The 24,277-nt window shown below is 44.4% G+C and overlaps 1 protein-coding gene and 1 non-coding gene across 2 annotated transcripts in view; both read left to right on the top strand.

Annotated features, from left to right (window-relative positions):
* Positions 1–815: 815 nt before the first annotated feature.
* LOC148134710 (single-strand selective monofunctional uracil-DNA glycosylase) overlaps positions 816–24,277 on the top strand; it is a 34,223-nt gene continuing 10,761 nt past the window's right edge. Inside the window, 1 exon segment of the mRNA XM_087985502.1 lies at positions 816–848. Coding sequence (XP_087841628.1) covers positions 816–848 — 33 coding nt within the window.
* Positions 22,219–22,291, top strand: trnar-ucg (transfer RNA arginine (anticodon UCG)). Its single transcript has one exon. It is a non-coding gene; the product is annotated as a tRNA-Arg (tRNA).

Raw genomic sequence — 24,277 nt, forward strand, 5'->3', positions numbered from 1 at the left:
GGAGTGGAGAAGGTTTGAAGAGATATGCGCCAAACGCAGGCAAATGCGTTTAGGAAACCTGGTTCACATGGACGAGATGGATTGCAGAGTCTGTTTCTGTGCTCCATGTCTCCAGTTACTGGAAGAGAAGGATACCAAGATAAGACATGCTCTAGAGACAATCATAATTTACATAGATAGGGATGAGAGTCTGGGTTGGAGTACGTTTCAAATATGTGGAGAAATAAGCGAGAGACGAGAAGGTTACAACGATGGTAACTGTTATAGGAGTTAGAATGATTGAAGACACTGGTCGACAAAATTGCCACAGATACAATTTCAGAGAGGGAACACAGAACACAAGGATCCCAGGAAGCATTGCCACCGTCTCTTGGTAGCGCTGCTTTCACCTGTGTTGTACTGATGCCCACTCGACAATACAGGACTGGATTGATGACGGTGTTCTCCTTTTGCTGTCTTACTACAACATACATTAAATTACGGATGGTGATTAAGCTTGGAGTGTGTCCGTACTGTGCTCCACCTCCAGAAATGTATCTACGCCACACTTTGTTAGCCGATGATTGGAGCCCTCCTATCGATCTCTGCTCTGTTCACAGTGAGTGACCTTACCTCGCTGCAAGATTTATTGAAAGCTCCAGGCCTCCATTAGCGTTTGTCCCCCTGGATAACAAACCATCTTCAATGACGTGATGGACGAGACACTCAGCAACTGTGAGATCTATGGAGGCAGGATCTTCCTGAATACATACAGGAGACAGGGAGATAGACAGAATGGGAAATTAGACTGATGAAGTAAGGCTGACATATAGATAATGGCACTGAGTACCACAGAGACCCTGATAGAGGTAAGTTTGGAAACAGATTTGTTAGGAGTTATCAGTTATCTGTAAGAATAATAGGATGGTTATGGTAGGGGATTTCCAACCATTGATTGGGACTGCCAAAGTGTTAAGGGTTTAAATGGAGAGGAAATTATTAAGTATGTACTAGAAAACTTTCTGATTAACTATGTGGATGCACATATTACAGAAGGTGTAAAACTTGACCGAATGTTGGGAAATAAGGCAGGGCAAGCGACTTGGCTGTCAGTGGGGGAGCACTTTGGGGCCAGTAATCATAATATTATTAGTTTTAAAATAGTGGTGGAAAAGGGTGGAGCAGATCTAAAAGTTGAAGTTCTAAACTGGAGGAAGGCTAATTATGATGATATTGCGCACACACTTTCGAAAGCTGATTGGGGCAGATATTCACAGGTGAAAGGATGGCTGGAAAATGGGAAGCCTTCAGAAATGAGATAACGAGAGTCCAGAGACAGCATATTCCTGTCAGGTTGGGAGGAAAGATTGGTAGGTGAAGGGAATGCTGGATGAGTAAAGAAATCGTGGATTTGGTAATAAAGCGAAGGTAGCATATGTCAGGTACAGACAAGATAGATCGAATGAATCCTTGGAAGAGAACAAAGGCAATAGGAGTACACTTAAGAAGGAAATCAGGAGGGCAAAAAGGGGGCATGAGAGAGATTTGGCAAACAGAGTTAAGGAGAATCCAAATGCAAAACATGAAATGTATGCGGTATGAAGCAGAGCGGGCACAGTCTCGGACGAGAAACTGAGTTCAGGTTTCAAATCAAATCAAAGATGTGTTCATTTTATTTTGCTGGATCTCTATCAATACTTTTCACACGACTTCCAGGGGAATGAATTCGCTGGCTCAACTCTCATGCATCAACATTGGAGTTATCATATAACCCTCTCACCCTGTTAGCAACGTGTGCAGCAATATCATAGAGCCATTAGATATGGACAGCAGGGAAAACACAGACTTCAGTCCAACACGTCCATGTCCAACATATCTCCTAAACCGATTCTGCCGCGATTGCAAGCACTTGACCCATGTCTCTCTAAACCCTTGCTATTCAAATACACGTCCAGATTCCTTAAAAGTATTGGAATTGTACCAGCCGCCAACAACTCATCTGGCAACATATTCCAGACACTCACCACCCTCGGCGTGAAGCCGTTGCCCCTCACTGCCTTTCGAATTTTCACCCTCCCACACCACACCCTCCCACACCAAATATACCCTTTATTTCTGCACTGCCCCACCTGAGCGGAAGGTACTTGTCTATTTACCCTATTCATGCCCCTCATGATTGAAAAACCTCTATAAGATCAGCTCCCAGCCTCTGACGCACCCGGGAAGATAGTGACAGGCTATTCAGCCTATAAATGTTTCCATCTTTTCCATTTTCAAATGTAGGAAGCAGCATGCTGTCTGAAGCAATCATCTTAGCAGCTGATCTGTCGCTGACAAACGCTGCAGGAAGGCGTGATAACTTGCTGAATGTGCTGACAAGCGAAGATTGCATAAGCAACATGAGCCATTGAACAAAACGTGCAACTGAGTTCTGAGCTGTTGCTGACACCAAAGCAACTGTGTCATTCGGGAGCGAAAAGAATCCCACTGTTAGATTACAATTCAAATGCATTTGGCATCAGGGTCGTAGCAGTTGCTCAGCAGCATATCACCATGACTCCAAAGGTCTGTGAGTACCAAGGAGCATAGTGTGCGATCGTTGAAGGTACGGTTCTCCAGACGATATTTGTCAACATGACAAACTGTAGCTGGGCTGGTGGCATTGCGATTGAAATTTCATGTGTCTGGACTTTGTGGTAAATTTTAGATATCAGAGCAAATGGTTATCTCGAGTATGTGCGTTTGGAAAGGTAATGTGGAAGCATTGGAAAAGTTGCAGAGGGGATTTACCAGTACGTTGCCTGAGAGATTTGGGGCTGTTCTCATTGGAAAGAAGAAGGCTGAGGGGGATTTGATAGAGACATGCAAGAGGATCAGGGGGTTAGATAGGGTAGACAGTGAAAGCCTTTTTCCTACGATGATGATGTCAGTTTGTATGAGGGGACATAACTACAAATTGAAGGCTGATAAATTTAAGATGATATCAGATGCAGGTTCATTAAATATAGAGTAGTAAGTGCGTGGAATACCCTACCTGCCAATGTAGTTAACTCAGCCACATTAGGGAGATTGAAACAATCTTTGGATAAGCACATGGATGATGATGGAATAGTGTAGGGAGATGAGCTGAGAATAGTTCATAGGTCGGCGCAACATTGAGGGCCGAAAGGCCTGTTCTGCGTTGCATTGTTCTATGCTCTATGTTCTGGAATAGGGCTCCTCGAATATCAACAAGGCGGCCATTGTGTGGCGTTGTTGGCGATGGAGGAAATAATAAACGAGTGTTTTGCGTCAGTGTTTACTGTGGAATAGGACATGGAAGATATAGAATGGAGGGAAATAGACGGTCACACCTTGAAAAAGATCCATATGAGAGGAGGAAGTGCTGGATGTCTTCACACATATAAAAGTGGATAAATCCCCAGGTCCTGATCAGGTGTACCCTAGAACTCTGTGGGAAGCTAGGGAAGTGATTGTTGTGCCCTTACTGAGATACTTGTATCATCGACAGTCGAAGGTTGGCAAACGTCGTGTCACTGTTTTAGTATGGTGTTAAGTACAAACCAGGGAACTATAGACCAGCGGGCTTGACGTCTAAGGCAAGAGTAAAGGAGAACAGTTCTGAAAAAATATTTTCACACTTAGAATAAACTATCGTGATGCAGCATTGGTTGGAATAGTTTCTAATCTAGGGATAGAACTCATCGTGTTTGAGTGGACAGTGTTATTGCTGTAAAATTCCAGATTCTGTGTTTTTCTTATTTCATTATGATGTACTGAGCAATAACATTCCTTGATAATTGGCATTAAGCTTGTTATTGTAATTAAATTACTCATTGACAGAAAATTGGAAAACAGCAAAAAAAAAAGCTGCGAAATAGAGTCAATATGTAACATCGATCTCCCCAAGGAGCTTCCACACAGTAATAAGGCAGCATTTCGGGGAATGCATCAGCTCAGAGTTTCAAACAAGGAGCTTGCCAGTTGCCTGAAGGGACTGGTCATCTCGCATGGAAGAAATGTTACAACCAATTGATCACCTGGTCTTCTACACCACCCTTGCCTTTGCTGGCATTCCTGGTATGGCTTCATGACAATTGAATTTGTTTAAATCTGCTGCTGATATGCTCTCCGCTTTTTGCTGTTGAAGAATAACGTCTCCAGTTCTCTACTGGTTAGCCTTATCCAGACACCAGAACAGTGATAGCAATTCACTGAGCAGCATTCTTGGTACAATTCTCCACTGACAGAGATGCCCAACTCCACTGCTGCTGCAGCATTTTCAGATGTCAGTGTTGTATCAACTGTTCCACTTTCACATGATTTGAAGTTATGCGGAGTGATCAGTCAGGTTAGTTCTGAAGAAGGGTCACTGGACTGGAAACATTAACTCAGCTTTCTCTCATATAGATGTTGTCAGCCCCACTGTGAAATTTCTGCTTTTGTTGTACAAATGGAGACTGATTCCGCTAGAAATTTGAAGTTTAAGGGATGATCTGAGCGAAATCCTTCAAAATATTAATGGGAAAAGACAGGAAAGATTAGCTATTTCCATTTCTGGTAGATTCTAGAATGAAGGAGCACAATCTGAATTTTGGGGAGAGAAAGTTAAGGAGAGATGTTAGGAAGCACTTCTCCACACAAACGATGGGAAAGGTTTGGAACTCTCTTCCGCAAACAGCAGTGGATGCTTGATCGGTTTTGAACTTTAAATCGGTTTTCATTTTTTTCTGTAAGCAAAGGAATCGAAGGATATGTCCTGCACGGTAGTTTGCAAAGCTTTATTTAACTAACGTATCTTCTGGAAAATCTTTCTTCCTCACTGTCTTTGGTCAAGTAATTCCAGTCTTGAGAGATTTCCCTCCTCCTCCCTTCATGTTGAGATGCTTGTCATGTCCAGATGTGTAGATTTACAGTGTAAATATATCAGCAGTCCTAACACGCACAAATTGTCCTTAACCAGCCCGTGCATGCTGTGGAAAGTTGTCCTGTGTGTCTTGTTTGAAACCTTGTGCAGTTTTTTGACAATCATTTTTTCCTGATCCTGTTGTGACTCTGATCAGAATTTCATTCAGTGATAAGAGCGGGAAATAACCCAATAAAAGGAGGTTTGAGTTTGCTTTATTGACAGTCCAATCACCAGCCCTATGAGTGAGTTGGGAGTGAGTTTTCTAATGGGGTTCTCCTCCTGCCAGAGTTGGAGCTGAGAACTTAAAGAGTCTACTCCAATCATTCAAATAGTTACTTGGAATTCCTTTTGCTCTCCTAGCATGCGCTCAACTTCTGTCAAAACTCCATAATCTCTGAAACGACTGGGCTGGAGGAGCATCTGAGGTGGCTGCAAATGTCTTAGACTTCAAACCCACTCAACACCAACCACTTCCGCTCACAATGCACAGGGATTCGGTGGTAAAATCATACTGCTTTTCTTTGGAACAGGCGAAGTAGTTTCTAATCAATCATTCATTGCTTCTTTTCCCATTTGTCTTCCACAGTTAATTTGCTGGTGATTGTTATCCTTTCCCGGGGAAATTGTGGAGTTTCTCATTCCACTACTCGTTACCTGGTGCTTATGGCAGTTGCCGATCTGATGGTCATTATCTCTGGTGTTATACTGAGGAGACTTACCTATTATTATTACCCACTCTGTTTTTTGGCCATCCCTCCTGTGTGTAGTGTTGCTAGAGTCTTAACTTTTGCTGCCACCGATTGTTCTGTCTGGTTCACCGTCACTTTCTCCTTTGACAGATTTGTAACGATTTGTTGTCAGAAGCTGAGAACAAAATATAGCACTGAGAAAACTGCGACTGTGGTTCTAACAACAACATGCACCCTGTTCTTTTTGACAAATATCCCCATCTATTTTACAATTGAGCCTCGGTGGATTATCAATAATGTGCCATTCTACTGTAAAACAAAGTCAAGCTACTATACTGAGACTTGGTGGGTGGCATTCGATTGGCTTGATATGGTTTTAACCCCTTTACTACCATTCGTTTTAATTCTGTTGCTCAATGCTCTAACAGTCAGACACATTTTAATAACCAGTCAAGTCCGGAAGGGGTTAAAGTGTCAGATCAAAGGAGAGAAGCGCAGAGACCCAGAGATGGAGAGCAGAAAGAAATCTATGATTTTGCTCTTCGCCATATCTGGGAGCTTCATCCTCCTGTGGTTAATCACTGTTGTAGATTTCTTATATTATGTCATTCAAGGAATCCATCCTGATGATTACTCGCCTTTTCTATTTCACTTGAGGAAAGTTGGTTTCATGTTGCGGAATCTAACTTGCTGCACAAACACATTTATTTATGTAGTAACATTGTCTAGGTTCAGAGCAAAGATCAATAACACAGTAAAGTACCTGATTACGCGAATTCCTTGTGTTATGAATAAATAAAACTCATCACGTAAACGCACAGGAGGGTCATTTTCTTTCCCGACTGATAACTGAGTTTTAAAAGTTCGCTCATGGGATATGGGCATCGCTGGCTGGGTTAGTTTTTATTACCCTTCCCTAGTGGGAAGTTGTTTGTGAGCTGCCTTCTTGAACTGCTGCTGTGCATGTGCTATATGTCAACCCACATAATTACAAGGAAGGGTAGTCAGGGAATTCAACCCGATTTTACGAAACAAACCGTTCTATATTTGCAAATCAGGAGTGTGAGAAGCTTGGAGGGGAACTTGCTGGGGTGGTGTTCCCATGTATCTATTGGCCTTGTACTTCTGGATGGAAGTGGTCAGTTGCTGTCTGAGGATTTGTGGTGAATCTCTACCGTGCACCTTATAGATATTACGCACCGCTCCTCCTGAGCATTGGTTGTGGAGGCACTCGATGCTTGTGGATGTGGTGTGAAAGAAGCGGCATACTTTGTCCTGGAAGGTATCGAGCGTCTTGAATGTTTGTTGGAGCTAGACCCATCCAGTCAAGTGGGAAGTATTCCATCACACTCCTGACAGAGTGTCTTTATACCAATGCAGGCAAAGCGATGATTTGAGAACATGCGGATTCCCTATTGTAGCACAACGCAAATGAATTGGCCAGGTAAATAGAATTTCTTTCTGGGTAATTCTTTCAGCTTAGAACCGTCTGTAACCTTCCATCAAAATAACATTATTCAGTGGGTTCTAATGAAACGAAACAGAATGGTTAAGCAGAAAATGTTTCACTATTAAATACATGACCTCACTGTTCAGTAACAATTCAACAAACTCACACAGAGCAACATATGAACTGTTTCGACGCGTGAAGTTGCAGCATGCTATCACAAATCGTTACCAGAACCCAACCACCAAAGGAATGATAACAAATGCCTTGGCTCCCTATTTTTTAACGTCAAGCTGGTCAGTTCCAATGGGCTACTACTCCAATGTGGTCCAGTCAGAAATTTGCTGTCCCCGGGAGCAGAGTCGAAATAGTGCAACAAAGTTCCCTCTCTGCTGGCCTTCCCACGCCATTGCATGGAGTTGGTGGCGGGTGAAAACACTGAAGGATTCAGTCAGAGAGGAATGATTTGGAGGTGCCAGTGTTGGACAAGGGTGGACAAAGTTAAAAATCACGCAACGCCTTGTCATAGTCCAACAAGTTTATTTAGAAGCCCTAGCTTACAAGGCTTTGCCTCCTCATCAGGTGACTGTGGAACATAATCGTACAACACAGAATTTGCAGCAAAATGGTTACAGGGCAATGACAACTTTAGTTGTTTAAACAAGAAATCACACAACACCAGGTTATACTTCTTAAACATATTTAAATTACACCTATCATCTATTGAAATGGGATACGATGGTTGAGGTTCTTTAATATGTAAATATCAGAATTGCATTCTCAAGGTGGCGTCACCTTATCTAATAATAGAACATATGGCATAGAACATAGAAAAGTACAGCAAAGAACAGGCCCTTCGTCCCACGATGTTCTGCTGAGGCTTATTCCTAATCTAAAATAAAATAACCTAACCGACGCACTTCATAATTTACCGCTGTCCATGTGCATGTCCAGCAGTCACTTAAATGTGCATAATGACTCTGCTTCCACCACCACCACTCGCAATGCAGTCCATGTGCTCACAACTCTCTGTGTAAAGAACCTATCTCTGAAGTCTCCTCTATACCATCCTCCTAACACCTGAAAACTATGACTCCTCGTGCAGTCAATCGTGCCCCTTTGGGGAAAAGTGTCTGACTCTCATCTCGATGTTTGCCTCTCATTATCTTGTGCACCTCGATCAGGTTACCCCTTCTCTCCAGAGAGAAAAGTCTGAGCTTTATCAACCTCTCTTCATAAGACAAGCCTTCCTGTCCAGACAGTATACTGGTAAACCTTCTTTTCACCCTCCCCAAAGCCTCCATATCTTTCCTATAATAGGGCAACCAGAACTGGACATAGTATTCCAAGTGTGGTCTCACCAGGGTTTTGCAGAGTTGCATCAAAACCTCGTGGCTCTTAAACTCAATCCCCCGTTAATGAAAGCCAAAACAGCATATCCTTTCTTAACGACCCTATCCACTTGGATGGCAACTTTGAGGATTCTCTGCATTTGAACACCAAGACCCCGCTGTTCCTCCACACTGCCAAGAATCCTGTTTTTAATCCTCTATTCAGCATTCAAGTTCAACCTTCCAAAATGCATCACTTCGCATGTAACTAGGTTGAACTCCATCTGCCATTTCACAGCCCAACTCTGCATCCTGTCAATGTCATGCTGCAGCCTGCAATAGCCCAGGATATTATCAACGGCACCTCCAACCTCTGTATCATCGGCAAATTTAATAACCCACCCCTCAACCGCCCCATCCAAGTCATTTTAAAACCTACAAAGAGAAGAGGCCCAAGAACACAGCCCTGCGGGATACCATTCACCACTGACATCCAGCAGAATACATTGCATCGACAACTACTCTCTGCCTTCTGCCAGCCAACTAATTCTGAATCCAGGGAGCTAAGCCTCCCTGTATCCCATACTTGCTGACTTGAAGAATGAACCGACCATTGAGAAATTTAACAAATGCCTTGCTGAAGGCCATATAGACTACATCCACTGCTCGACCTTCGTCGACCGGTCTTGTCACCTCCTCAAATAACTCAACGAGCTTTGTGAGGCATGACCTGCTCCTCACAAAGCTATGCTAACTGCCTTTAATCACGCTATGCTTTTCCAAATAATCATAAATCCTATCCCTCAAAATTATTTCTAAAGCCTTGCTGACTACAGACATAAGACTGACTGCTCTGTAATTGCCAGAGATTTCCCCATTCCCCATCTTGAAAAGAGGAACAACAAGCGCCTCCCTCCAATCCTCTGGTATGACTCCCGTGGAGAGTGAGGAAGAAAAGGTCTTCGTCAGCAGGTTAGCAACCTCCTGTTTCTCTTCCCAGATCAACCTAGGAGAAATCTGGTCTGGTCCTTGGGGCTTATCAATCTCAATGTTTGCCAAATTTTCCAGCACATCAACTTCCTCAATCTCTATCTGTTCAAGCCTATTTCCCAGCTCTTCAAAGTTCTCATTAAGGCCCCTTTCGTTCGTGAAAACTGAAGCAAAAAGACTCATGTAGGGCTTCCCCTATCTGCTCAGACACCACGCACACAAGTTCCCCATGCTATCCCTGACCGGCCCCACCTTCTCCTTGATCCTTCTTGTATTCCTGAAGGATGAGCCTTTTCCATGCCTACTCACCCCAGCTCTCCTCATTCCATTTCTGAGCTCTTTTCTACAGCTTGTAATCCTCTGAAGCTGTGCTAGATCCTTGCTTCCTCCACCTTACGTAAGCTGCCTTCTTTCTTTTGATGAGAATCACCTCTGTTCTTGTCATTCAAGGCTCCTTAATCTTACTCCTTCTTGCCTGTTTCAGAGGAATAAATTTATGCATCACTTGCACCAACTGCACCTTAAACCTTCTCCACATGTCTGTTGTGCCCTTTCTGTGGAACAATTGCACACAATCTGCATTTCCCAACTCCTGTCTGATAGCATCATAATTTCCTTTTCCCCAATTAAATATCTTCCAACGATAACAGCTCCTTTCCCCTTCCGTAGCTATGGTAAATCTGAGGCAGTTGTGATCACTGTTACCAAAGTCTTCTGCCATGGCTCATTGCCGTGCACCAAATCCAAAATAGCCTCTCCCCTTGTCGGCCTGTCTATATACTGAGTAAGGAAACTCTCCTGAACACAGACAAAAAACGGCCCATTCAAACCATCTGAATGAAGGAGGTTCCAGTCAATATTGGAAAAGTTGAAGTCACCCATAACAGCAACCCTGCTCCATCTGCATTTTTCCAACATCTGCCGGCCTTTGAGTTCTTTGATCTCCCTCCTGCAATTTGGGGGTCTACAAAAATAAAACAATTAGGTAGCTGCTCATTTGCTGTTCCTCACTTCCACCCATACTGACTCAGTAGACAAGCCTTCCTCGACAATCTTCATTTCAGTAGCTGTGACGCATTCATTGATTAGCAATGCTACACCCTCTCCACTTTTTCCACTCTCCCTGTTCTTTTCAAAAGTTCTAAATCCTGGAATATGTAGCAAAAATTCTTGCCTCTGTGCAACATATGTCTCCGTTATGGCCACAACATCATAGTCCCAAGTTCAAAGTTTATGCGAAGATTTGTAGCTCGGGTGCTCGTTGTTGTGGTTCTGTTCGCCGAGCTGGAAGTTTTTGTTGCAAATGTTTCGTCCCCTGGCTAGGCGACATCATCAGTGCTTGGGAGCCTCCTGCGAAGCGCTTCTTTGATGTTTCCTCCGGTGTTTATAGTGGTCTGTCCCTGCCGCTTCCGGTTGTCAGTTTCAGCTGTCCGCTGTAGTGGTTGGTTTATTGGGTCCAGGTCGATGTGTTTGTATTTGTCCTGTGTTTTTGTGCTGAATATACGTCGGTGATGTTCCACACTGTCGGTAGATGCCAGTGTCGTACTGGTACTGAAACAGCTTGGCTTGGCAGGTGTCAAGTTCCAGAGCACACGTCGTGAGTATTATTGCCAGAATGTCGGTAGCATCCAGAACCTTTGCACTATTTGTCCATTTCTTTGCTGTTATTTGAAGTGATGGCGAGTCAGCGCCAGCTACCTCAGGCGGCAGAGCATAAATCTCCGAGGTGTGAAATCGTTCGCCACGCTCGGTACATTCATTTTACAGCTTAGTTTTCCTAGTTGGATCCCAGCTCTCCATTCCACTGGCAATGTCACCAGCCAAAACATGCTCTCTCTTTCTCTCTATCTCTCACTCTGTCTCTGTCTCTCTCTGCCTCTCTCTGTCTCTCTCTCTCTGTCCCTCTCCCCCTGTCTCTGGTGCTCGCTCTCTTTTTCTCTCTCTCTCTCGATCTCTTTCTCTCTGTCTCCTGTTTCTGAGTGAAAACTGTCCCCGCTTTACTGGAAATGCTAGAGACAAGTTTGTAGGTGTACCCGAATGTAAAATGCAAGGTATCCCCTTCAAGTGTGCAAGTTCCACTCCAAAACTGCACCAAGCAGAATGTTCAGATTCGCAAAATGAGAATGATTAGGAAGGAAGTTTGAGGGGGATCTGCCTCTGGAGGTAGTATGGGCTGAAGTCAGAAATAGGAAAGGTGCAGTCACCTTGTTGGGTGTTTACTATAGGCCCCCCAATAGCAGCAGAGATGTGGAGAAAAAGATTGGGAAACAGATTTTGGAAAGGTGCAGAAGCCACAGGGTCGTAGTCATGGGCGACTTCAACTTCCCAAATATTGATTGGAAGCTCTTTAGATCAAGTAGATTGGATGGGGCGGTGTTTGTGCAGTGTCCAGGAAGCTTTTCTAACGCAGTATGTAGATTGTCCAACCAGAGGGGAGGCCATATTGGATTTGGTACTCGGTAATGAACCGGGACAAGTGGTGGGCTTGTTAGTGGGTGAACATTTTGGTGATGGTGACCACAATTCTGTGACTTTCACCTTGGTTATGGAGAGAGATAGGTGCGCACAAGGTAGATTTTATAATTGGGGGAAGGGAAATTACGATGCTGTAAGGCAGGATTTGAGGAGCATACGTTGGGAGCATAGGCTGTCAGGGAAGGATGTGGTGGAAATGTGGAACTTTTTCAAAGACCAGATACGACGTGTCCATGATATGTATGTACCTATCAGGCAGGAAAGAAATGGTCGTGTGAGGGAGCCTTGGTTGACGAGAGAGGTTGAATGTCTGGTAAAGAGGAAGAAGGAGGCTTACATAAGGTTGAGGAAACAGGATTCAGACAGAGCAGTGGAGGGATACAGGATAGCCAGAAGGGACCTGAAGAAAGGGATTAGGAGAGCTAAGAGGGCATGAAAAATCGTTGGCGGATAGGATCAAGGATAACCCCAAGGCATTTTATGCGTATGTGAGAAACCTGAGAATGACGAGAACGAGGGTAGGTCCGATCAAGGACAGGAGTGGGAGACTGTGTATTGAGTCGGAAGAGATAGGAGAGGTCTTGAACAAGTACTTCTCTTCAGTATTTACGAACGAGAGGGACCGTATTGTAGAAGAGGAGTGTGTGAAATGGACTGGTAAGCTAGAAGAGATACCTGCTAGGAAGGAAGATGTGTTGGACATTTTGAACAACTTGAGGATAGACAAGTCCCCCGGGCCTGACGGGATATATCCTAGGATTATGTGGGAAGCAAGAGAGGAAATTGCAGTACCGTTGGCAATGATCTTCTCGTCTTCACTGGCAACGGGGGTGGTACCAGGGGACTGGAGAGTAGCGAATGTTGTGCCCCTGTTCAAAAAAGGGAATAGGGATAACCCCGGGAATTACAGGCCTGTTAGTCTTACTTCTGTGGTAGGCAAAGTAATGGAAAGGGTACTGAGGGATAGGATTTATGAGTATCTGGAAAGACCCTGCTTGATTAGGGACAGCCAGCACGGATTTGTGAAGGGTAGGTCTTGCCTTACAAGTCTTATTGAATTCTTCGAGGAGGTGACCAAGCATGTGGATGAGGGAAGAGCAGTGGATGTAGTGTACATGGATTTTAGTAAGGCATTTGATAAGGTTCCCCATGGTAGGCTTATGCGGAAAGTCAGGAGGCATGGGATAGAGGGAAATTTGGCCAATTGGATAGAAAACTGGCTAACCGGTCGAAGGCAGAGAGTGGTGGTAGATGGTAAATATTCAGCCTGGAGCCCAGTTACAAGTGGAGTTCCGCAGGGATCAGTTCTGGGTCCTCTGCTGTTTGTAATTTTTATTAATGACTTAGATGAGGGAGTCGAAGGGTGGGTCAGTAAATTTGCAGATGATACGAAGATAGGTGGAGTTGTGGACAGTGAGGAGGGCTGTTGTCGGCTGCAGAGGGACTTAGATATGATGCAGAGCTGGGCTGAGGAGTGGCAGATGGAGTTCAACCCTGCCAAGTGTGAGGTTGTCCATTTTGGAAGAATAAATAAGAATGCGGAATACAGGGTTAATGGTAGGGTTCTTAGTCAGGTGGAGGAACAGAGGGATCTTGGGGTCTATGTACATAGATCTTTGAAGGTTGCCACTCAGGTGGATAGAGTTTGTAAGAAGGCCTATGGAGTATTATCGTTCATTAGCAGAGGGATTGAATTCAAGAGTCGTGAAGTGATGTTGCAGCTGTACAGGACTTTGGTTAGGCCACAGTTGGAGTACTGTGTGCAGTTCTGGTCGCCTCACTTTAGGAAAGATGTGGAAGCTTTGGAGAGGGTGCAGAGAAGATTTACCAGGATGTTGCCTGGAATGGAGAGGAAGTCGTACGAGGATAGGTTGAGAGTTCTCGGCCTTTTCTCGTTGGAACGGCGAAGGATGAGGGGTGACTTGATAGAGGTTTATAAGATGATCAGAGGAATAGATAGAGTAGACAGTCAGAAACTTTTTCCCCGGGTACAACAGAGTGTTACAAGGGGACATAAATTTAAGGTGAAGGGCGGAAGGTATAGGGGAGATGTCAGGGGTGGTTTCTTTACCCAGAGAGTGGTGGGGGCATGGAATGCGCTGCCCGTGGGAGTGGTAGAGTCGGAATCATTGGCGACCTTTAAGCGGCATTTGGATAGGTACATGGATGGGTACTTAATCTAGGTTAGAAGTTCGGCACAACATCGTGGGCCGAAGGGCCTGTTCTGTGCTGTATTGTTCTATGTTCTATGTTCTATTACTTCACCACGCTGCCCCCACTACCCCCTATATCTGCAGCTTCCCTTACACTCAACACCTGATCCCGAAGAAGGGTTACACCCGAAACGTCGACGTCTCCACCACCTGATGCGGCCTGGTTTAGTGTGTTCTTCCAGCCTCTTGCCTGTCTATTTTGTATTCCATCTTCTGTCGTTTTTGATTTATTGTGTCTAACGGAATTAGAATGGCCGCTTCCTGAGGGGGGCTAACAGTGACGGCTGCATCCCAAATGGAGCTGAACTAGAATTAACTGATTCAGAAGGTTCCGATACAAGCTACGGGAACTCTCCCCGAACGTGACGCAGTTCACACGGAAAGTAGTCTTTTTTTGTGACTGTGGGTTGACACAATGAACGGTTTATTCTCCGAGACGGAAGGATAGGATTACGAGGTTTCAGTGTGAGGCAGAAGTGACCTGGGGAACGGGGAAATCAAACATTCCCACAGCAGAGAGAGCTGATTGATCCACGAACCCTCTCCCAACTTCTGTTTCTGAAACAAAACCCGAAATTGCTGTAAATTCCCCGCAGGCCTGGGAGCATCTGGGAAAGGAAAGCAGAGTTAACATTTGGGGGCCAGAGATGCTTGTGATTTCACATCCATCTCCCTCTGCCTTTCAGCACCCTCCAATTTTGGTTGAGGGTGCTGAGTTTGGTTGAGGGTGCAGAGAGCCAATTCCAAACCATGCTTCCAAACATGCTGAAAGTGTTGAAGTAACATCAGAAAGAATATAATAACAGTGAACCATGAAAAGTGAAGATTATCGATTCCAGTCTCGATTAGATTAGATCAACAATGTGCTGGTGCTTCCACCGGATCGAGAAGACAAGTCACCAGCCTCCCTCACCAGGACAGATATGGAGGAAATGAGAGAAATTTAACAAAGTTTCACACCACAATTGCCCTCCTTTCCACCACAGTACCAAATAACAATGAGTAGATTCAATGCAGGATTTGGTTTCACAACAGAGGTGAAATAATGATCTCCATTCACTTTCAAAGATACTGGTGAACATAGAAATAGAACATTACAGCGCAGAACAGGCCCTTTGGCCCTCGATGTTGCGCCGCCCTGTCATACTAATCTGAAGCCCATCCCACCTATACTATTCTATGTACGTCCATATGCCTGTCCAATGACGACTTAAATGCACTTAAACTTGCTGAATCTATGACCGTTGCAGGCAAAGCATTCCATACCCTTACTACTCTCTGAGTAAAGAAACTACCTCTGATATCTGTTTTATACCGATCTCCCCTCACGTTAAAGTTGTGACCCTCGTGTTTGCCGTCCCCATACTTAGAAAAAGGCTCTCCCTGTCCACCCTATCTAACCCTCTGATTATCTTGTATGTCTCTATTAAGTCGCCTCGCAACCTTCTTCTCCCTAACGAGAACAGCCTCAAGGCCCTCAGCCATTCCTTGACCCACCTTGACTGGAATATGAGACAGCAGCGCAGCCTGCACGTGCCCGGGATTATGCCAGGGGACTTTCGAGAAGGAGGTGAAAGTGAAAACCACAGCACCAGGGGAACACAGCGTGGATACTGACTGGTTGGAGGCTCTGTGCTCTCCCACTTCACAGAATGGTTTGGAGGTAATGATTATGTTTTACTGCATTGAACTTCAACATAGCCCCCCCCTCCCCCCACTTCCTAACGTTGCCATAATAGTCAGTCAGCACAAGTGGGACTCAAGGCCCTATTTTCTTTGAAACTGGAACCTGACCTCAGCGCCTGAGATTGCTCAGCCAGGCTACCAAACACGCAAAGCTCACAAAGCTAAGCAGGTCGACACTCAGATGATACCCTCCACCATACGGTCATTTCAAGCGCCTGTTCTGCAAAATTAGCGGTTCAAAGGAGGTCCTCCGCCTCAAATCTAAGTTAGCAGCAGAATCCGAGAAGGAGAGCTCACATTTCGAGGTTGTTGGATACGGTGCTGGTACAAATTGATATGTTCCAGATCTTTGCCCTTAACCAGGCGTTTTCCTGCGCAGCTTTCCACATCAGAGCACGATAAATTGTCACATGGGTGCCAGCTGAGTTGGAAACCAATATGGGAACCTAAGAGAAACTAACTCACTGAATGTTACTAAATCCCACGGTGCTAACTGAGAGATATACAAAAGGCAGTGTCTATGCTATTGACAGAAGGTAAAAGTCATTGCAAGATTAGATTAGATTAGATTAGATTACAGTGTGGAAACAGGCCCTTCGGCCCATCAAGTCCACACCGACCCGCCGAAGCGAAACCCACCCATACCCCTACATTTACCCCTTACCTAACACTACGGGCAATTTAGTATGGCCAATTCACCTGACCTCAAAGATCTCAAAGAACTGTAAACTGCACGTGATTGCTCTTTTATTCGAGGTGTGAAAAGCTCTCCCGTCTGAGTCACAGCTGAAAATCACACAACGCCATGTTAAACTACAACTGCCTTATTTGGAGGCACTAGCTTTCGAAGTGCTGTTCTTCATCAGGTGACAACTTCCTGATGATGAAGCAGTTGTTCGAAAGCTAGTGATCCCAAATAAAACTGTTGGAATCTCACCTGGTATTATGTGACTTTTAGCTTGATGCAAGTGGGTACTGCAGATATTGGAGATTAGAGACAAAATAAGAGTGGTGCTGGAAAACACAGCAAGTCAGGCAGAATCCGAACAACAGGAAAATAGACGTTTTGGGCCTGATGAAGGACGTTTGCCTGAAAGGTGACTTTTAAATTTGTCCAGCCCATTCCAACACTGGCACCACAGAATCACACCTGAGTCACCTTCACGTCTCTTGTTGTTGACTGAATCAGAAAGTAGGTATTTCACCAGAGCTTAGATTAGAGTGGTGCTGGAAAAGCACAGTAGGTCAGGGCAGCATCCAAGGAGCAGGGCAGGACTTTTGACTGCAAAGTCGATTTTCCTGCTCCTCGGATGCTGCCTGAGCTGCTGTGCTTTTTCAGCACCACTCTAATCTAGACTCTGGTTTCCAGCATCTGCAGTCCTGCTTTTTACTTATTTCACGAGAGCTGCATGTAGTCCACTTTCCTATCCCTCTCTGTTTAGACATTCCTGCTCCTCTGTGATGTGAAGGAAAACAAAATGGATACAATGCCATTCAGCAGCCTGTCTGTCATTTCCTCAGCTTCAGTTCCCACACGTCTTAGATTTCAGAGCACATGTTAATATCAGCGACTGTATGAGAGCGCGAGTTAAGAGGTTCATCTGAGACTGTAAATCCCCATATTCAGTTTGTTGACTGAATGAGCTGCAAACAAAGCCGGTGCTCAAAATCTCGAACATGTGAACAGCTCCAAAGCATGATTGAGGGTCTCTGGTTTTGATTCACACACGTAGACAAACAGCACACAGCATCCCAATGAGGCCATAGAGAGTCTACTTTGGGAATCAGTTGGAAGAGAGTGTTTACCAGTAATCCAGTATTCACTGCGGGTTCTCCTTATCTCTGAACTGGGCCGCTTTTGCACGCATGCTAAATGCAGTATTACTGTTGCAGAAAGGTCAGTGCCCAGCAACTGCGCTCTTAAAATAGGATGCCCATCGGTGCCATGCACATTGGTGCATATTCAGGACCAGTGAGGAGAGAAATTTAACAAAGTTTCACTCAGCAATTAATCGGAATTGTATTCCTGTCAGCACTGCAGCAGATATGCGCGAGCAAACTCAAAGCGAGGTTTGCTGATGAGATCAAAGAAAATGAACGCTCCTTTCACGTCAATCCCAAACGCTACCACTATTAACAACGGAACATGTGTGTCCCTGTGGGGACTTGAGCCAGATACATTTGCGCATGAGGCAAGCGTGACAATCACTACACTGAAGTGCAACTGTACTCGCTGTCCTTCCCAACTCACTGACATTCGCGGCCATTCAATGCATTAACTTTCTCTTTCAAGTAGATCATTGTCATTCAGCATTATTGAAAAATTAAAGAACATCACGTGAAATTGCTCAGGAAATGTTAGCAGGGATGTTGTCAGGTTTGCACGGTTTGACCTGTTGGCGAGGCTGAATGGAACAAAGAACAAAAAACAAATAACCTTACCCCAGTGGAAGAGGCCTTTCGGCCTTCCCAGCCTGTGCCAATCCAGATCCTCGATCTAAACCTGCTGCCTATTTTCTAACGGTCTGTATCCCTTTGCTCCCTGTTTAATCATGTATCTGCCCAGATGAATATTAAATGATGTTATTGTTCCCGCCCTTACAAGCTCCGCTGGCAACGCGTTTCAGGCACTCACCATCCTCTGTGTGAAGAAAGTACCAAACATATCTCCCTTAAACATCGCCCCCTCCTCCCCTCACATTGAACGCGTGACCCTTAGTAATTGAGTTTCCCACTCTGGGAAATAAAAGCTTCTTGCTATCTTCCCTTCAAACCTCTCATGATTTTGTAGACCTTTATCAGGTCCTCCCCCAACCTCCGGCTTTTTAATGAAAATGATCCTAATCTACTCAACGTCTCCTCATAGCTAGTGCCCTCCATGCCAGGCAACACCCTGGTAAACCTCCCCTGCACCCTCTTCAAAGCTTTCCCGTCCTTTTTGGCAATGTGACAATCAGAACTGTACACAGTGTTCCAAATGTGGCTGAACCAAAGTCTTATACAATTTTAACATGAAATGCCAACTCTTGTACTCAATACTCCGTCCGATGAAGGACTTAATGCCTTATGTATTCTTGACAACTCTACTGACTTGCGTCGCTACCTTCGGGGAACAATAGACATAAACACCCAGATCTCTCCGTCCATCAGTTTCCCCAGAACATATTATTTTTCTGAACAGATCGCTATTGAATCGGATCTTCCAAATGCATTACCTTGCATTTGCATGGATTGAACTCCAACTGCCATATCTCTGCCCAACTTTCCAATATATGTTTATTCTGCTCTATTTTCTGACAGTCCCAAGCATTATCTGCTACTCCAGTAACCTTAGTGTCATCTGCAAACTTGCTAATGAGGCATCTATACCTTCCTCGAAGTCAATTTTATATATCACAAAGAACAGTGGAACCAATACGGATCCCTGTAGAACCACTGTCACATAACTCCATTTTCAGAAAGTCCCTTCCAACTACTACTTTCTGTCTCCTGTTGCCCAGCCAGTTCTCTACCGATCTAGTTCAAGCACCCTGGACTCCATGTGACTTCACCTTCTCCATCTGCGTACTTTTCAAAAGCCTGGCTAAAGTCCATGTCCATGGCATCTGCATCCTTTCCCTCATCAATCAACTTTATCACCTTTTCAAAAATTTGTATTCCGTTTGTAAGATACGACCTTCCCTGCACAAAACCATGTTGCCTGATTAGCCCATTTTCTTTCAAATGGAAATATATCTTAATCTTCAGTATCTTTTCCAGTAACTTCCCTGTCACTGACAACAGACTTACAGGTCTGTAATTACTGGATTATTCCTGCTAACCTGCTTAAACAAGGGGGCACCATTAGCAATTCTCCAGTACTCCAGGTCCTCACCCGTGTTCAATAATGTTGCAAAGGTATTTGTTAAAACCCCAGTTATTTCCTCTCTCACTTCCCTCAGAAACCTGGGATAGATCTGATCCAGACCTGGAGACTAACCCACCTTTATGCCTTTTGGAATACCCAACATTTCCTCCCTCCTTATGCAAACTTGATCTGGAGTAATAAAACATCTATCACTAACCTCAACATGCACTATATCCCTATCCTTGGTGAACAGCGATGCCAGGTACTCAATAAGAATTTCACCCATTTTCCCTGACTGCACGCATAAGGTTCCTCCTTTGTCCTGAGTGGGCCAATACTTTCTCTACTACCCTCTTGCTCATTATATCTGAATGAAGGCACTTTCCTTAACCCTGCTCACTGAGGATATCTCATGACCCCTTTTAGGCCTCTTAACTCATCGTTTCAGATTGGCAGTACATTCCTGATGTTCTTTCAAAAGTTCGTCTGTCTTCAGTTACCTGGACCTTAAGTACGCATCCCTTTTCCTCTTAGCTAGGCTGGCATTTCACCTGGCATCCATGGTTCCCTTGTCTTGCCATTTCTATCGCTCATTTTCCAGGAACATCCTCTCTCCTGAACGCTAATCAACCTTTCTTTAAAAAACACCCACATATTGAATATGGATGTACATTCAAAACACTTGTTCCCAGTCTGCATTCCCCAGCTACAGCCTAATGTTTATATAGTTGGCCTTCCACCAATTTAGTCCTCTTCCTTTAGGACCACTCTTGTCTTTGATGGGAAGTGGACCGAATCTGTCGCATTTACTCTCAATGAAACTGCTTCTGCCGTTTTATTGTTGATCTTTTCATCTGAATAGTAGTTTCGACTTGTATTCGAGCATTTACAGATTGCAAAAAGACATTTCAGCCCATCATGCAGTGCGGTCCATCAGGCATCCATCTCGACTAGTCCCAGTTTCCAGCTTTGACATATAACCTTGTGTGTTTTGATACTCCCAGTCTAAATGTCAATGAGATTCTCCTTGTGATCTTAAATAATACAAAGGCAGCTTTAGGTGGAACACAAGCCAGTTGCACAGTCAATGAGAGACGTTGAGGTGAGCTGGAATTGAAAATGGGCAATGGGTCCAGGTGCAACTTTCAAATTCAGTGATCCAATCGCTGGCTGGAGTGTTTAGAACTGGGCTCATATTCTCTGATTAATGCGTCTGTCTCTTCGACCTGAGGTCAGGAGACATTTCTTCCTCAATATATTATCACACTTTTGAAATCAAAGTAGAATTCCTAATCCACCAGGAAAAAAAAAACACAATTACACTACAACTATCGGAGCACAATGATGAATTTGCTGTGGGTGTGAAATGAATGAACGGTGACAGCAGAGAATCAGGGGGATCGGCTCTTACCTATTTGTGCAGTCCTGTAACCACGTGGTCACTAACTCCGAAATGTGTTTTCTGTATCAATGTTGCTCAGTGAGAATTGCAATCAACCTCCACTTTTGCAAAAACAGTTCACAGCTGAACATTCTCCACTGAAAATGGACAGAAAAAAAGACAATCTCCTTTTGCATTGGCTTCAACATGATTGTTTCCAACTGTCTAAACTGACAGGGTAAAGAGGATGTGTTCAACCTCTTGGCCTCCCTTAATCATATTAATACACACTCAGGGAACCTCACACCAAGAGGAACAGGGTCATTGAGGTGAATTGGCCAGGGGTGGTGTTTGAGTCAGTGTAAACAGTGTGCAGTGAAGGCTGTCCCATGAACACCGACACTGAGCCTTGTACCACCAGCTCCACCTCACATCCTGCCTCATGCCTCCCAGTCATCTTTGCTGTTGTCATAAACCTGGTCCCTTTTTTGCCAAAAGTTGTTCCTTCTCTCAAGCATACCCTGTCCATGATTTATTTTTTCAGATGGATAACAAAGCAGGTCAGGCTTACGATGAGACCGGGTTGTTACAGGGATGAAAAGGGTTTTGAGAAGCCTTTTGTTTATATATAAACAGATGAGACTTCTGTTATTTATGTGTCCGCTAGTAACTGCACTCCAAGATGAAACTTTACCATGAACTACTACCCTCTGTCTTCTTCCAGCCGGCCAATTCCTAATCCAAACCTCCAACTCACCCTCAATGCCATACCTCCGTATTTTGTGCAGTAGCCAACCATGGGGAACCTTATCAAACGCCTTACTAAAATCCATATACACCACATCTACCGCTTTACCCTCGTCTACCTCCTTAGTCACCTTCTCAAAGAATTCAATAAGGTTTGTGAGGCACGACCTGCCCTTCACAAAACCATGCTGACTATCCTTGATCACATTATTCCTATCCAGATGTTCATAAATCCTATCCATTACAATTCTCTCTAAGACTTTGCCCACAACAGAAGTGAGACACACCGGCCTATAGTTACTAGGGTTATTCCTACTCCCCTTCTTGAACAAGGGAACCACATTTGCTATCCTCCAGTCTACTGGCACTATTCCTGTAGACAAGGAGGACATAAAAATCAAGGCCAATGGCTCTGCAATCTCCTCCTTTGCTTCCCAGAGAATCCTAGGATAAATGCCATCAGGCCCAGGGGACTTATCTATTTTCACCCTTTCCAGAATCTCCTCCTTTGCGTGTTGTGTGTTGGGCCAGTGGCGTAATGGATAACGCGTCTGACTTCGGATCAGAAGATTGTAGGTTCGAGTCCTACCTGGCTCGAGCGCATGTTTCCTGTTGCATTTCCGTTTCTGAGTTGTTTGGAGGGGCTGGGATTATATTCTTGCTTTTTTGAATTTGAAAGTTGCATTTCATCCCGATGCAGCTCATTGTCAGACCGATGTATGACAGCTCCTGTTATGTCAGGGTCTGTGGAGCTGCAGGGATTGGAACAGTACGTTTTGATATTTAAAAGCTGCAACTGAGTCTGTTGACCGTTTTAAATTCCAGCTCACCGCAGCATCTCTCATTGTCTGTCCAACTGGCTTGAGTTACACCTAAAAGTGGAGAAGCATGTATGTGGGGTTGGAGGACAACAGTGAAGCACAAGGGGCGAGTATAATCCTGACATCTTTGCCCCACCCCCCAGGGTATGAGTTTGTGTGTCTCTCTCTGTGGGTGAAAATAAGTAAGTGTTCGTCAAGGGGGGCACAACACAGTGTGACCATTTCAAACTTCAGTCCCATTGTTGTGCCATGTAAGATCACAGGGAGAGTCTCTTTGACATTTGCACTGCAAGCATCAGAACATGCAATGTTATGGGTCAAGACCTGGAAACTGGGGCCAGAATAGATGGATGTCTTTGAGACGCACTGCACGATGCACTGAATGGTCGTTTCCCATTCTGCAAAAGTTCAAAGACAAATTTAAACAAATGGGCAGATAAAAAAAATCATAAAGAAAAAGACAAAAGCGGTTTCACTGAGAATAAATGCGAATGCTTCTCCCACCTTCTCATGTCACCTCTTGGTTCAGATTCGGTGCTCTCACCGCCGCAGCACTGGTTCTATTCCCTGTCAGGGAATGGGTGTTTTGTTCCGTAAACATATCGTGGTAACAGTATTTCTGACCAATTTTCCAAACCTGCAAGTTCATTGGATTTGTCCGAAACGTTAATAAGGTTAACATAAAACAAAGAGCTGCAGATGCTGGAAATCCGAAATAAAAAAAAACAAGAAATGATAGAGAAACTCAGCAGGCCCGGCAACATCTGTGGAGAGAAGCAGGGTTAGTGTTTCAGAGCCGACAGAACCAGGTTAGTTTTACATTTCTATGTAATATTGCCGGGAAAATGATCAGATTTATCTGTCAGAATGTTTATCAAAATCTCTCATGAGCTTACAGCGTTACAAATTCAAAAGGACTCTATCGGCTGTAATGCTGTTTCCATTGCCCTGAGCTGCTGAAAGATTGTGCTTAAATGTTTACCTTTTTTGTCGTTTCGTTTCTGTCAGTTCGCAGCCATGTCACCTGATGAAAGAGCGTCGCTCCGAAAGCTAGTGCTTCTAATTAAACTTGTTGGACTATAACCAGGTGTTGTGTGATTTTTAACTATGTCAAAAGGAGAATTAGTCCCTTCATGGTTTACGTCAACATGTGTCTCCATTTGTGTCTCTTCCTCTGTGTATCCACCTGACCCTCTTCCACATTCTCCGACTCTCTGTCTGTCCATATCCCTCATTTCCCATCTCTGTTCTTCACAAGCCTGACATTAGGAGACAGTTTGAGAGTGGAGCTGCTGAGTGTCTTTCCCCACCCTAGCTGGACTGTGTAGAACTGAACTCACGTTCTCCGATTAATATGTCTGTCCCGCCGACCTGAGGTCAGGAGACATTTCCTCCTCAATATCTTATGACCCTTTCGAAATCAAAATAGAATTCCTAATCTATCAGGAAAACGAGCATAATTAGAGGCCAACTATCGGAGCACAATGATGTATTTACTGTGGGTGTGAAATGAATGAACGGTGACAGCAGAGAATCGGGGGGATCGGCTCGAGGTGTCTGTGCCATTACCAGATCATTCCCCAGCAAGTCTGCAGTGTCTCCAGCCTCACCTCGTCATTTCCACCAAACTGGGAATGAAGCGGGGCTGGGGGTGGGGCGGAGTAAAAGAGGAGCGGAAGCAGAAATGCTTGTGAAACAACTGAAATAAACTCCAGGTTGAATTAATAGTTCGAGAGAAATAAAATTCACTCGTTGAATTAAA

The sequence above is a fragment of the Chiloscyllium plagiosum genome, unplaced genomic scaffold (genome assembly GCF_037043375.1).
Source record: "Chiloscyllium plagiosum isolate Xiang-an unplaced genomic scaffold, Cpla_swu_hap1 HiC_scaffold_53X, whole genome shotgun sequence".
NCBI lineage: Eukaryota > Metazoa > Chordata > Chondrichthyes > Orectolobiformes > Hemiscylliidae > Chiloscyllium > Chiloscyllium plagiosum.